The sequence below is a fragment of the Struthio camelus genome, chromosome 6, assembly GCF_040807025.1.
Source record: "Struthio camelus isolate bStrCam1 chromosome 6, bStrCam1.hap1, whole genome shotgun sequence".
Taxonomy (NCBI): domain Eukaryota; kingdom Metazoa; phylum Chordata; class Aves; order Struthioniformes; family Struthionidae; genus Struthio; species Struthio camelus.
In genome coordinates this window covers 29,938,636-29,954,577 of record NC_090947.1, presented here as the reverse complement: position 1 = coordinate 29,954,577, position 15,942 = coordinate 29,938,636, and the positions used below count along the sequence as shown (strand labels likewise).

The following is a 15,942-nucleotide window of genomic DNA, read 5'->3' as shown; positions in this document are numbered from 1 at the left end:
ACTTTGCTAGTAACTTTCCTCCAGAATGACAGTTCTCTTTTAATATAACACATTATTATCGCTCCTTCAGCCAGGTCATTATGTACCTTACATTCTTGTATTAATCCCCATCTTTTCTAGCTGAACTAGTAATTACCTATGTACTAGTGAGTCTTCCAGTCCTATCCATCAAGTGAAAAACTTTAAAACACTAAAGAAAAATGCAATTATAAATAACAATTAAAATGAGAACCAGGACTTGTAAATTCTGTATAAATACTTTATTATGTATAAAAGAAAAATTACATGTATAGATGCTCCATTAAAAAAAAAACACAGATTTTTCTGCTTTCATGAAAAGATTTAAATGCTTTAAACAGCATTTTTAGAATGCCTCTTCCTTCTTGTAGAGTGACGTATTAGTTTGGAATTGGTAGGCTGGTGTCTCTAATGATGCTATGACAATGCAAAATGAGGGCCCCATAAAGAATCCAAATTTGGATTCAGGGCTTGGGCCTTTGGTCCACAGGCCCACATAAACTGACAGAGTTATGGAGTCAAACACTCAATCCACAGACTTTTAGAAACACCTTTGCAATACATCTCCTTCAGGATGTCAGCTGCCTCTAGCAAATAAAACTGTTCAGTCTACTTAAGATGGGACATTAGAAATAACAATGGGAAAGAAAATAGAAGGGAATGAAGTGAAATCTTAGAAAACAATGTAAGAAGGAAAGCTCATTCAAGAAAAAAAAATCCTTCCATAGATTACCTTCTGTTCTTATAGTACATATATATGCTCAATACAGGATTAATGTTTCAAAGTTAACATGTAAACATTTAATCTTCTCAAAGATCAGACCATTTTATTTAGTGTTATTATTTTACAAGGGAGATCCATAGGAAGGATGGCAATTTTTTTTCTCTTGTCAAGACCTTCAAAAGGCACTACAAAAATTAACCAAAATACTATGCATCTGTAAAACTCAGCTACACAGAATTTCCTATTCACCATTAAAACTGAAGTATATTATTTAATTCATAACCTACCTTTGACTTTTCATACCTAGTTGAGCAAATAAAATTAATGCGATTTTAAAAACAGAGTTGCACAACTTTTTCTAACTCTGCATATGTCTGAAAGTCTATGATTATCAGTATGTAAACTGCCGCACAAACAACAATCAAAACTTGACACTTCTACAGTTAACTACAGATTATTACATAGTTAATTTCATATTAGGATATACAGCTTGAGCTCTGTGTTCAAGGGATAACATGGTCCCAACGTACAAGGTTTCTCTCAAGAATGAGAAGGTAAGGTTAGTGCTCAGTGAAATTAAGTTATCAACGTCTCATGCAGGAGAGACTTATCTGTTAGTTGTTCTAGGAAAAAGAAAACAACAACAACAAAAAACTTTCAAGTGTGCACTCTGTGTTCACTAGATACAAAAAAAAAAAAACTCAAAACACTTTAGTAGTCACATTTCCATCCCACAGAAGGCAGCTATGCACCTGTCTATGGTTCAGCACATTACAATGGGAAGTTTCCAGCTCTTACTGTTACAGAACTGTAAAGACAATGTTTTTATCATTGTAGCAGTAGTATTTTAATTAAAATTAAATGACAAAATGTAACAACTACTTCATTTTTATTATTTACCTTGCTGCTTGGTTTTGGCATATTAGTTAGAATATTGAAAGTGGCTTGTGCTATTCCACTCAGATTTTATGTTTTGGTAACGTGGACACTGTCTGGGTTTGTAAGTCTGCAAAGTGATGTTCAAATTTTTAAGATTTTTATTTTTTAAAAGGTTTCAGTTATATAGAAAGATTTTATGGGGATTATGTTTGAATATTTTTGAACTGTCCTGAATTTTGATTCTAAACAAACAGATATAATTTGTACTTTTTATATCTTTACAGTTCATATTACTGTATTCCTTTTTTTTTTTAAACACACATAGTGTAAATGCTTTTACAGACGAGAGAAAAATGACCTCAATTTCACTGTTAGGTGGGAACTAAAAAAAACACACTGGAGGACAAGAACCAGGAAAACAACTCATACATGCAGCTAATTTGTATATATTATATAATAATTCTACATGTTCTCAGACTCACACGAATAATTGACTTTTATGACTAAGCAGTATAACAAAACCACTGGATGATACAAATATGCCTGAATTTCATTTGCTCTTTTCAGTGTATGTGTTGTTACTATTAGAAATCTTTCCAGGGAAAGGAAAATTCCCAGTGCAAAAAGATATTGCTTCAGTATATATTTCCAAATGTGTAATTATATTTTATGAGAGGTAACTTCTCTACTGTACTGCTAGAACTAAAATGGAATGTAAGACTTGATCATTTTGCCATATAACTACAAATCAGAGAACAAATATGATCAAATATCCATGAGATGTGTCTGTTCCCATGAAAATTATACAAGTATTTCCAAAACACTTGAGTCTCACTTTCTATCAGAAAATCTCACATTGATGGAGTTTCCAGGAGTCAAAAGCCCATGAGTTTTGGCATGAACCGGTTCAGTTCTAGGAGAAATTTTGATCTCAAAATTCTGTAGCAACTGCAAAGATAAATATGAGGAAATATTAGAAAAGTTGCACAACTACAGATGAAGAGTAGACATTTGATAAGAAAACAATTATGGTATTTGTCAATTCCACTGAGTCTGACCGCTGTGATTCTCACACAGAAAAAAAAAGTTACTGCAAGGTGAAGATTATTCTTAAAAATCTTCTTCTTTTGACTGAAGGGGATTTTCTTAAAAACAAACACACAACCCATAACACACAACCAACCCACAACACACAACCAACCAAAAAACCAACCAACCAAAAAATGGAGCCTGTTGTTTCTGATGAATTTCCCCAGGACTAGCCTAAATGGTCTGAACCATCAAAGAAACTTTTTTTCAAACTTCATGAACTTTTTTTTTAACCTACATGTTTTTGACTTCACTTTCTTTATAATAAATGAACATATGCTTTTATAAAACAGTGATAAAAAAGCCCAAATTCCATTGCACGTTTGTCTTCCTGGGCAAGGGAAAAAGAAACAAACAGAATCACAGAATGGTTGAGGTTGGAAGGGACCTCTGGAGATCATCTAGTCCAACCGCCCTGCTCAAGCAGGGTCCTCTAGAGCATATTGCCCAGGATCGCATCCAGACGGGTTTTGAATATCTCCAGCGAAGGAGACTCCACTACCTCTCTGGGCAACCTGTGCCAGTGCTCTGTCACCCTCACAGTGAAGAAGTTTTTTCTCAGGTTTAGGTGGAACTTCCTGTGGCTCAGTTTCTGCCCGTTGCCTCTTGTCCTGTCACTGGGCACCACGGAAAAGAGGCTGGCCTCATCCTCTCAACACTCCCCCTTCAGATACTTGTACACATTGATCAGATCGCCTCTCAGTCTTCTCTTCTCCAGGCTCAACAGGCCCAGCTCTCGCAGCCTTCCTTCACAGGAGAGATGCTCCAGCCCTCTAATCATCTTTGTAGCCCTCCGCTGCACTCTCTCCAGGAGCTCCATGTCTCTCTTGTACTGGGGAGCCCAGAACTGGACACACGACTCCAGGTGAGGCCTCCCCAGGGCTGAAGAGAGGGGCAGGATCACCTCCCTCGACCTGCTGGCAACACTCTGCCTCATGCACCCCAGGATCCCATTGGCCTTCTTGGCCACCAGGGCACACTGCTGCCTCATGCTTAACTTGTTGTCCACCAGGTCTCCCAGGTCCTTCTCGGCAGAGCTGCTTTCCAGCAGGTCAGTCCCCAGCCTGTACTGCTGCACGGGGTTATTCCTCCCTAGGTGCAGGACCCTGCGCTTGCCTCTGTTGAACTTCAGGAGGTTCCTCTCCGCCCAGCTCTCCAGCCTGTCCAGGTCCCTCCGAATGGCAGCACGGCCTTCTGGTGTGTCAGCCACTCCCCCCAGTTTAGTATCATCAGCAAACTTGCTGGGAGTGCACTCTGTGCCTTCATCCTGGTCATTGATGAATACATTGAACGAGACTGGACCCAGGACTGAGCCCTGGGGGACACCGCTAGCTACAGGCCTCCAACTAGACTCTGCGCCACTGACCACCACCCTCTGAGCTCAGCCATCTAGCCAGTTCTCAATCCACCTCACTGTCCACTCATCCAACCCACACTTCCTGAGCTTACCTACGAGGATGTGATGGGAGACAAGTGTCCAAAGCCTTGCTGAAGTCCAGGTAGACAACATCCACTGCTCTGCCCTCATCCACCCAGCCAGTCATTCCATCCTAGGAGGCTATCAGATTGGTCAAGCATGATTTCCCTTTGGTGAATCCATGCTGACTACTCCTGATCACCTTCTTGTCCTCCACATGCTTAGTGATGACCTCCAGGAGGAGCTGTTTCATCACCTTTCCAGGGATGGAGGTGAGGCTGACAGGCCTGTAGTTTCCTGGCTCCTCCTTCTTGCCCTTTTTGAAGACTGGAGGGACATTGGCTTTCTTCCAGTCCTCAGGCACCTCTCCTGATCTCCAGGACCTTTCCAAGATGATGGAGAGTGGCCTAGCGATAACATCCGCCAGCTCCCTCAGCACTCGTGGATGCATCCCATCGGGGCTCATGCATTTATGGATGTCAAGTTTGGACAAAAGATCTCTAACCTGATCCTCCTCCACCAAGGGAGAGTCTTCCTTCCTCCAGCCTTCCTTTCTTGTCCCCAGGGTCTGGAATTCCTGAGGACTGGTCTTAGCAGTCAAGACTGAAGCAAAGGCAGCATTCAATAACTCTGCCTTCTCTACATCCTCCGTTACCAGGGCACCCACCCTGTTCAGCAGTGGGCCAACATTTTCCCTAGTCTTCCTTTTGCTATTGATGTATTTGAAGAAGCCCTTCTTGTTGTCCTTGACATCCCCTGCCAGATTTAATTCCAAATGGGCCTTAGCCTTCCTTGTCGCATCCCTGCACCCTCTGACAACGTACCTATAGCCCTCCCAAGTGGCCTGTCCCCTTTTCCACATTCTGTACACTTCCTTCTTCTGCTGGAGTTTTGCCAGGAGTTCCTTGCTCATCCATGCAGGTCTCCTGCCCGCTTTGCTCGACTTCTTCCTCAGAGGGATGCACTGCTCTTGAGCCTGGAGGAAGTGACGCTTGAATATTAACCAGCTTTCTTGGACCCCTCTTCCTTCTAGGGCCCTACCCCATGAGATTCCCCTAAGTAGGTCCCTGAAGAGGCCAAAGTCAGCTCTCCTGAAGTCCAGCGTTGCGATCCTACTCATTGCCCTGCTCCCTCCTCGTAGGATCCTGAACTCCACCATCTCATGGTCACTGCAGCCAAGGCTGCCCCCAACCTTCACCTCTCCAACTAGACCTTCTTTGTTTGTTAGTACAAGGTCTAGCAATGCACCTCTCCTTGTTGGCGTCTCCACCACCTGGGTCAAGAAATTATCATCAATGCTTTGCAGGAACCTCTTTGACTGTTTGTGCCTAGCTGTGCTGTCTTCCCAACAGATGTCAGGGTGGTTGAAGTCCCTGACATGACACAGCAACTGTCCAGGACGCTAGTGAAACAATCATAATGCTTTGAGGAGTCAAATATAAGAACCTATCCAGAACAAAAGCACTATAATTCAATTACACAAGTTCTCCATACATTAAACCTCTATTTCCATACACTTATACTTCAGCAAAACTGAGAGGAACAGTTGCAAACATAAATCAGTAATCATGGACTAAAATAAAATCCAAGAGATTTAGCACACTCCTTTGTTTCGAGACTGAACGCAACCATCTCTTTTTAAACTTTCAAGAGGGAAATAGCAGCACCGCCTCGGCCCTGGTAGTTCCCTGTATCTATAATAGAAAGTTTTTCCTAATATCCATTCTCAAACCTTTTTCTTGCTATAAATTAGAGTATCTTCTCTTAGCCTTCTTATACTGAGCATCGTGAATAATTCATTGTTTTCCTCTACCTAAGTATTTTTTAAGTATTACAAGACTGTTAAAATTTTCATCTCATTCTCTTTTCCACACCTCTAATTCTTGTTATCTCCTGACTTTCCTCCAATTTGACTGTACTATCCTTAAAATGCAGAGTCAGTTGTACACCACTACCTAGCTGAGGCTTCACTAGTATTTGGTAAAAATTATTTTACAGAAATTATCTTCTTTCTGACATATGACTTGCTTGTTCATGCCAAGAACTTGCCAAGAATGACAGTGCCTTTTCAGAATTAGCATCGTATTGTTGACTGATTTTTACTACATTGCCCAATCTATTTCTACAGTACTATTGCCTAGCTAGTTATTCAGCAATCTGTATTTATGCATTTGATTTATTCTTAAGAGCAGTAATTTGCACCTGACCTTAGTGAACAAATTCCTCTTGATTCTGGACCATTTCTCCATTTTTTTTATAATACTTCTTTCACATTCTCTGTTTTTAAACTAGTTGGTGTCAGTTGGGTACCCCCTAAAAGTATTCTCTAATCTGTCATTTACATTGTTAATCAAAATACCAACTGAAACCAAACCCAGGACAGACTCCTGGGAAAATATTTAAGTAAATTTCTATAGTTCAACAGCAAATATTTGATAGCTACTGCCTCTGGATATTTTTTTTTTTCAATCACACGTTTTATAGGTACTTCCACTTGAAACAGATTTTATCAATTCAATAATGAGAACAACACATATGACAAACGAAGATACTTCCCAAAGACAAAATACGTGATTTCTTCTGTTTCTACCATATTAGATCAGTAATCAAGTCAGAGAAGGAAATCAGACAGGTTTGACAAAACTTCTCATGGATCAACTCCATGCTTTATGGATTTCTATTTTTAAATGACACAAATATCATTTAGGTGTTTATAAACAGATTGTGTGGTAACTTTTTCAAGTTTCTTTCCAGAAGACAAAAGCATGCTGCCTGATATCTCCTTGATCCTCCTCTTCAAAAAGATGTAACTATGTTTGCTTTTTCCAGCCATTTGAGAACTACCTCACTTTAAATTCTCAAAGATCGTTACCAATTGTTTAGAGATGGCTTTAGCTGTTTCCTTAAGTACTCTAGGGTAAATTCAATCAAGTTTTGCTTTGAATACATATAATATGTCTAAATATTTTTATAGTTAAGTAACTATAAAGAGTTTCCAAATCTTGAGTTTTGACAGCACAATCTGATCTGAACGTTTGAGCTAGAGGGAGTCTCTTAAAGTGATACAAAATGTAACGGGTGTTGAGAGAGCCTTCTTTACTTAGAAGCAGTGCAAAACAGTGTGTGTTAATGTGTACTAGATATACTTATTATTTATATATCTATAAATTATGTATTTATAAAAAGATGATACAGTTAGAGAAGAAGGAGCAATAAGCGACAGGATAATCAAAGAACATGGAAAAATGCAACGTTTGATCTTAATACTTGTTCTAATACGATAGTCGATACAAGGATATGAAAACTGCTTATCACAGTATCAGTCAGTACAAGCATATGAAAACTAATTTTACCTCTTTGTAAGTACTGAATTGTTTGTAACTAAGAACCCTTAAGTAAGCAGGCAACCACGCTAATACATATTAAGGAAGACTTGCAATTTGCTTTAAAAAACCCCTTCTGTTCTAAATCTGCATATACTTTCTTAATAATCTTATTTTTAGTTTTACTTCATTCATACTATAAAGGATTTTTCTTCTGCAGTGCAGTTTAACCAATATGCTATATATTCTTCTTGTAATGCTGTCACATATTTCTAACCTGAATCAGTGCAAGATGAATTTCCAGCTCTGCAATTCTTTTTCCTATACAACTTCGAATGCCATAACCAAATGGGATTGAACCAAAATTGTCTACTCTGTCCAAAGCATCTTTCCTCAGCCAGCGCTCAGGTCGGAACTTATCTGCCATCGGAAAATTTTCTTCACTGTACGAAGTAGTATAGTGACAGAGTGCCAGCTGTGTCTGAGGAAATAAATGACAATACAAATTTTTAAAAAGAGTATTTGTAATTACTATACTACGAGATGAGAAAACAGCATGTAAAAATTAACTATCTTTCACAAATTCTAGAAGAAAAAAGTGTACCTACAAAAGCAGATCTCTTTCTCAGCTGGTCAAGTGAAATAATCTTCAAATGCTGTTGGATATATTAAAGAAGTTGCAATGGGGAAGGAGACGGAAACAGAAGTCGTAAGAATTGGAAACTGTCTCAGAAAGGTATTATGAGAGAAAGAGAGAAAGGAGATACAAAACAAGGGAAAAGTAAAAAAAAAAAGGATGAGAAAGTAAAAAAACTTCAAGAAAAAAGCAGCAATATAGATATGATGATGCTTCCAAATAAATCCTGAAAAAAATATATATATACTAAGAGTTTAATACTCCTGACTGTTTTAAAGCTACATTGCTCTAAGACAAAAGTAAAAAGGAACTTGTCAGTTTAAATAGAGCCATACAGGTCTGTCTTGATCTCTGTGTAATCTTTAAATAATATAAAGGAAAGATTCATAATTTCCAAAGGAAATTAAACTCTTTCTACAAAGGAGATTAATAGCCAAGAATTACAAAACTGACAAAAATAACAAAATTCATGCTTTTTTTTTTAATCAAATTGTAACATTGCACAGAGATATTATCAACTGAGTTCTGCATCAAGAATATTAAGGACAAGACTGTAAATTTGTTTAGAGGGTGAGAAATACTGCTTCTGTTAAGGAGGAAGGTCTTGCATTTTTGTCAAGACATAATGTTAAAAAAAACAGCAAAAAGTCAATTATAAAATTCTTTTTTGCCATATAAATAGGTTTTATTATAATGCTTTCTTCTTAATGCTCTAGCTTGGTGACATCTTTTGAAATCAATCAAGTTTATGTATGTTGTAACAGATCACATCTCATACACAAAAAAAATTTAAATTTTGTTCTCTCTAGAGGACTGCAATAGAGCCTACCCCTTTAGGTATCAAGTATCCTCCAACAATCAAGTCTTTCTGGGTCACTCTTCCATTTCCTGGCAATACTGGATATAACCTAGAGACAAATATTTATGCAAAGTTAAACATTTAACAACTAATACAACTTTAAAAGTTTAGATTCCATTCTAATATACATTCAGAGCAAAAAAGATTTTAGAAAGTACAGATCATCTTGGAAATTAAAAGACCATGAAGCAACTGTGAGAATAGGATTAATACCTGAGAAAAGTTATTTACCAGTAACTGGAGATTGAGCTATTTGGTCTGTTTATGTATTTGCTTTATACATACAAACATGTTTGTACAAACATGCAATCAATCACTCAAGCTGGAGGCTCTTTAGCAGGACAGGTTGCTGAAGAAGGCTTGCTGATGCCTTTTCTTAAATCCCCTTACTCCTCTTAACTTACCATGAATGCTTGACATAAAAAAAAAAAAAAAGTCACATGCCTTCCTTTTTTTTTAAGTTAAGAAGCTTAAAATGATTGTAGTGGCACTGAAAAGTAAAAGAGAAGGCAAAGAGATTTGGAATAAGCATACACACAAAATGTCTTGAAGAACCTCTAATTAAAGGTAAATAACCTTTCTTCAGATTGATTCTTTCTGTACGTATTTACAACGTGGCCAAGTTGTGGAAATATGCCCTTAACCTTGGAGTCCTTAGATGAACCACTCTGCCATCAGCTTCACAGTGTAGGACCCACACTGGCATAAAGGTTGGCCAAGATGGGGATAGAATTCTGCACATCCTCAGATTAGAACGTTCTTTAGAGATGCTGTTTGATTTGTTTATACTCTGGTAAGATGTATCTATATCACAAAGGATAGCAAAGTTACGAAAAACATAGTGAAATAACACGATAGCACTCAAATATAACTGCATAAACAGATTTATCTGTCTCAAAGACAGAAAAGTAAGGTACCCTTCTGAAAAAGTTCTGTCTGGTCTAAATGAAATATGAGGCCTATGAGCTCCCATACCCTAAAAGAAGCACAATTTTTTTTGAGAAAAACTTGCAAAAACAAGGCCAAGTGGGAAGAACCCAGGATGGGTTTGGAGACTGTATCCCAGAAGAAAACTGAGAGGCTGATGACACATTATGGCTTAAATCCTCTCTATGGGTCTATGCAAAATAGTATCTCCAAAAGGGACCAATTTTACCGAGGTGATCTTGGTAACATCTTGGCAACTCCTTGCCAAGAAGGCCTTTGTCAACTTGAAAAAAAGAGAGGAGGGCAAGATATGAACAGCAAACAAGTAAAATGAATGATGTAAGGTTCGAAGTAGTATATACCACTCGCAGCTCTGAGGCAATGCCATTTCCAATGGAACTGGACAACTTGTCTCAAAAAAATAACAGGGCGGGGAGGAGAAATGCATAGTGCTATAGGTTCATGTTTCTTGGAGAACATTCAGGTATGTTATCTGGACAACTGGGAATGCAATACAGACAGTCTAAGTCAAAGATGCATCATCCTTCTTCTCTTGGGATCTTGAGGGGAATAAACAGGGAAGTCATTCAGCTCTGCAGAAACCAAGGATTTTGAAGATGGGGAGAAATTCGAATAGGAAAATATCTTCTTGGAATTATAGCATACATTTTGAGGAACCTCAGTATAACTTCTGAGTTAATGAGTTTGGAATTGAAAAATCTCTTTGCCCTAAAATAGAATTTTTTCAACAGCAATCTGCCTCCCAAGAATTTCTTACACAAGAACTGACAAAACAACAGTTCTTGCTGTTTTGTTCCTGCACTCAGAGCAGCTTACAGCAGTGAGTTATAAAGGAATAAGAACAACAACAGGAAGGAACAACATCTTCTTTTATTAGAGTAGTGAAGTCCTGTTCTACTGGAAAAAATGAAATCTCTTAGAAACTGGAGTATGAATAAAAAGAACAGGGTAATAAAGTCTGGTGATTCATCTGTACTTTGAGGGTTCATGTGAGAAATACTCTTCTAGGGCATTAGTGCATTACGTCTAGAATCCTTGCCAGGGAGAGATGAACGTGTTTTTTAATTATGCTCAGCAATTGCTTTGGCAGTCAAAGAGCTCAGCACAAGTTGGGAGAAAAAAATCTGAATCACCTGCTGGAAGATAGACAGTAACGCTGAGTGGTTGCTGCATGTGATGCAAGGGCCTGCCAAACCATACTAGCTTATAACAAATAACATCATTGATAGCAATCCCGGCTTGAGCAGGTTAGGCTCAAAACTTGTTCCTGAGAAACTTGACCTGGAACCTGTACTCACTGGGACATACTTTAGGAATAAAACAAAGTTGACTTCCAAGAAAGCACTGAGGAAAATGTAAAGAAAATCAGTCTGGAGATGTAAGATGGAAGGAGACTGATTATTTGAAACAACAGTAGATGCCAAAAAAGATAGCATGAAAGCAAAGTTTCACATTTTCTTCACTGAAGTTGTGTGGCATGGCAGCGTCTTGAATAGCACCACAGCATATGAAATAGCCTGGAGTCAATGTTACACAGCTAACGCATTGTAGGTGGTCTCGTCCTGCAGGACCATCTGAAAAGTGAGAGGCTCAGAGTCCGCTCCCCTGGGAATAAAATTATGAAGGTAAGAATGTCTCTTCCCTTTCCTGACTGCCCCTTTGCTGGCTCTTTTTTGGTCAAAGACTTTACGACTCAGATATCATCATCTATGAAAAGGACACGGCTAAGATCTCAGTGGGAGAACAAGATCTCTAATGTCTGATCATTAAAGAAATCATGCATCAAGATTTTTGACACTGTACCGAGATGTAAAAGACAATTCTACTTCTTTAGGTGTACAGGAGGGGTATGTAGCTTATGTTAGATTCTTAACAAGGTGCAGAAATGATGTCTATCACAATCTCCACTGTGTTCGAAAATGGAAGCATGAGAAGTAAAGAGAGGAGATCTACAGCAAGACACAGGACCATCACTGTGGCAGGTACATCCAGATGGGGAGTCGGTACAATAAGGTTTGAGATAGAAGAAAGATCTGTGAGGAAGGCGACTTTAAGTTTCTTCTGAACCTCTTTCCTTGCCCTGAGGTCGAAGCTTAGACAGATGGTGGTCCTTGGCCAAACCAAGACAATAAATGTATCCATTTAAAGGATTGAGAAAAGGACCGAGTTTTTACACGTTAAACAAGGCTTAAATTCGACACCTTGGTCACAAAAGTCACTGAGGTAAACAAAAATTGCTTCTCAAAGTAAAGGACAAGGAAAAAGTGAAGAGAAACTTAAGAAGACATGTTAAAGCTCAGGTGACATAATTGAAAGATCTCATCAAAACAAGGAAACCATGGTCCAACCCTGAGCTAAAGGAATACAAGAGTGATAGATCATTTCATCAACTTATACTAGGCACACCCTGCACAAGCAGAAGGATGAGAGAAATGTTAACAGAAAAATCTGAGGCTACTTAATCAAATTTGCTTGAGCTAAAAGGTTTACACCTTGAGTGACTGCACACATACCCAGTATTACTATGCAGACATACAAACCATTTGAAAAAGATTCAGTTCAGGCTCTGACAAGCATCTCTTACACGGCTTTAAGCAGATTAACTAGTCTATATCTGATTCAGTCTCTTTATCTGTGGAAAAACAGTAAGAATAGGAGCCTGTTGCTGACCACCATACACAATACCCCTGCCTGAGAGATCAGTCACAGCTGTGTGACTGCACACAAGCACAAGCACTACCCTTGACTAGTGCGTTCTCAAAAGCAGAGGTAGTGACCACCAGCCAAGCCATGCCTAGATCCTGTGGGATGGGCACACTGGTCGGTGAGGTCACTGCCCTGCCTATGCTGTGATCACTCTGGGCTCCCGTCTCATTCTCCCTCCTGGAGCAAGCCCCATTCTTGCTGGCACCCTGGCACTCCAGGCATACTGGCAAGGCACTCAGGGGTTTACAGTCCATCAGAGAAACTAATGCTTTAAACAAGCATTCAGTTTCAGGCAAAAACAAGCTTTCAGTTACCTACCTTACAAGGCATGTTATAAATATGTGATATTATTTCTACCATACTTAAAAAGCATTAAACATTATATTAATGATCGTATTTAATTGCTTGAGAATCCCTGGACACATTACTGCTACAATAAATGAAAGCAGAAGCAACAAATAACAATTAAATGGAAATGTTACCTTCGACTGAAAAGCCACTATAACCACACGGAATTAAATGTTTAAACTAATGAGTTGCACTTGTCTGCTACTTACCTGAGGGTTTCTTTGAGCACAGCTCTAATCAAAGGCATCTTGGGGACATCGTCAGCAACAGGAACTTGGTCCCTCCCCAGCTTATTGACTATTTCCTCATAAACATGTTGCTGAACCTCAGGGTGCTTTGCCAACAAATACGTTGCCCAGGACAAAGTAAAAGAAGTCTAAGAAAGAAACCACTACCATCACATTCAAGTCCAACAAGAGCAGACTAAAAATAATTTCAAGCCAAGAAAAACAATCAGTTTTCAAATATTTGTTTCACATGTGTACTGTTATAAAACAGACTGACAGTGATTAACATCTGGACTCAATGGGATGTTATCAGATTTCACCATCCTCTACTTCAGCCCTTTTCCACCTAAAATTCTCCTTCATACAAAAACAATCCACTGGGTATTTTCCCAGGGAAATATCAAAAAGCAACTGAAAGGGCAAATGCAAACAAAACTGCATAAGTAATACTGAAACATACATATTATAAACAGTAATGGATTAAATTAACTATTAGTTTTCAGTACATGCTTTAACTTTCCTCCCAACAGAAACATTTTACAGGAAGACAAAGCTACTCAGAATATTACCAATCCATTTTAAGCATACGGCAGTCTCTTCACAGCATCCGCACAACAACAGAATTGATATTAATACTGCTAAGATTATATTTCATCCTTTGGTAGTGATGCTACATCACAGCAGACACCTTTTATCTCTTAAAATTCCCCCTTGAGGGAAATGGCACCATTCAGCATCATATTGAAAGTTTTCATAAGAAAACTTCAAGAGGAGTTTATGTATTTAAAATGACCACATATATCCATTGTTTAAATGTAACATTTTAATGTATATAGGTAAAATAATCTCTTCCCCCCACAAATAATTCATGATTCTAACAGTCATCAAGACTGCAGAAAAGAGGTACTCTGTGGAAAATAACTAAAAAATATATTTTGTACAAAGGAAGAAATAGGATACAAGGCAGAAGACAGTTCACCTTTGAGCACACGATGATTTAAAGGAACCCACTATCTAATTCTTTTCCACACCAGCTGGAAAAATTGCACTTCCATGCATATTTGTGGTTTATAATGCACTATGAGAACATGGATTCCCTCCATTTGTACTAACACGTAACCAAATAGAGTTTTTCAACTCATTAAGTTTTTGTGGTCCAATATTTACCATTCATTCAATCATGACTCCTTGTGTCTAAACTACCTGGATTTCAGGGACTGTTCCATTCAAATAGTAGAAGCAAAAAATCTTGAGTCTAGTATCAGGTGCATTCAGATATTAAGGTCAAACAAAGGGCCTTATTTGAGTCCGCTTCCCTTATAATCATCACTAAAGACAGAAAGCTAGTAATATATAATTATTATGTATACTATTACATAGTAATACATAAGTAATATGTTTTCAGTGTTCCTGAGTAAGTATGGCAGGGAAAATGACACTGTAAAGATATTGTTCCTTACCTATGTTGTTCTTAATATCTTACAGCATTTAAGAGAGAGAAAATGTAACTGCTAACCTAATTTTATTTAATTAATTTTAACGGCATTTTTGTAACCTTTATAATGAAGACAGATTATCAGTTTCATTTTTTAGGGAGTAAAGAGTTTCATTTTCAGCTTCTCACTCATCGGCACAACAAAGCTTAAGGTTGCAAACAATTTATGCGTAAAACACCCAACAACTTCTGGAAATGTTTCATTTGGGGCTTACATTTAAGATTAAATTAGAAAGTAAATTCGACATGACAGTCACCTTCTATATCTTGTTTTCAAACTGGCGTACAATGCTAGAAGTATCATTCTCAGAAGCCTTCCTTTCTTCTTCTCAGAATACTGAGTTGCTGTCCCTTGCTAAAATACAGCCCTGCACTATTCCTCAGAGGAGCTAGCAATAGTGCCAACTGAGTACAGAACTTCCTGCCATATAAACACTGTTTCTTCTCAGGTTCCCAGCTCCTCCATAACCTCTTAAAAATTAGCACTGTTCCAGGGACAGCAAAAATGCTTTGTAGCCAAAAACAGCCTTACAATTTTGTTGAAAGCTTTTATAATCCTGTAAACCTCCTTCAGTTTCTATGATGAAATGAGATCTGAAATGACAGCAGTAGGGAAAAAAAGGCTCCCTCAGCTTCTGTCTTGTACTTGAGAATGAGGAAATCAGCAGTACAGTCCTCTCACAAAATGTTGCCAGCTGAGGATGCTGAGTCAAATGGAAAAACAGACTCCCACTGGCATGAACTTGAACACTCTCCTTTTAGTTTGATGAAAACTCCCTCACACACAAAAAATGGAAAATTAAGGGTCTGAAGGACTAGAAAATGAATGGGATGAATGATAGTGCTTTACTTAAGACCAAAACATCAAAAAACTCTCCAGCCTCATAAACCTTTGGAATAATTAACCTTTGGAATAACCTTCAGCATATAAATAAGCTTTACATACGCTCCTTACTCTGGAGCTCAAAAAGTACTGCTGTTGGGGTTTTTTTGTTTTCCTTAGAAACCTCACAAACTTCTCTTAGATCAAAAAAATCTAAAATCAATTATCAGGAGGTTGGGTTTTTTTTTAATATAAGGCTACTTTACATTTTTACTTTCTTTACCTTTGTTACTTTAAGGCTAGTAAACACAATGTTATATAGCATTAACTCTCTTTATCTAACTTATGTAGCTTTTTTTAAAAAATAACGTTCAGTTATAGTCATTTACAATAATAGTGTTACACGTCACTTAGAAGTGACCTTCTAAGTAACTCAGTATACACTGTAC

The 15,942-nt window shown here is 38.1% G+C and overlaps 1 protein-coding gene across 3 annotated transcripts in view; it reads right to left on the bottom strand.

The window, feature by feature from the left end:
* Positions 1–240: 240 nt before the first annotated feature.
* Positions 241–15,942, bottom strand: part of CYP27C1 (cytochrome P450 family 27 subfamily C member 1) — a 29,246-nt gene continuing 13,544 nt past the window's right edge. For 2 of the 3 annotated variants that reach the window (XM_068948974.1, XM_068948973.1), the window contains exons 6-9: positions 13,158–13,324; positions 8,917–8,995; positions 7,728–7,931; positions 243–2,569 (exon numbers count right to left, since the gene is read on the bottom strand). In XM_068948974.1, coding sequence (XP_068805075.1) covers positions 2,453–2,569; positions 7,728–7,931; positions 8,917–8,995; positions 13,158–13,324 — 567 coding nt within the window. In that variant the 3' untranslated portion in view covers positions 243–2,452. Of the gene's footprint in view, positions 2,570–7,727; positions 7,932–8,916; positions 8,996–13,157; positions 13,325–15,942 lie in introns of all 3 variants that reach the window. The other variant, XM_068948972.1, reaches the window with a different exon arrangement.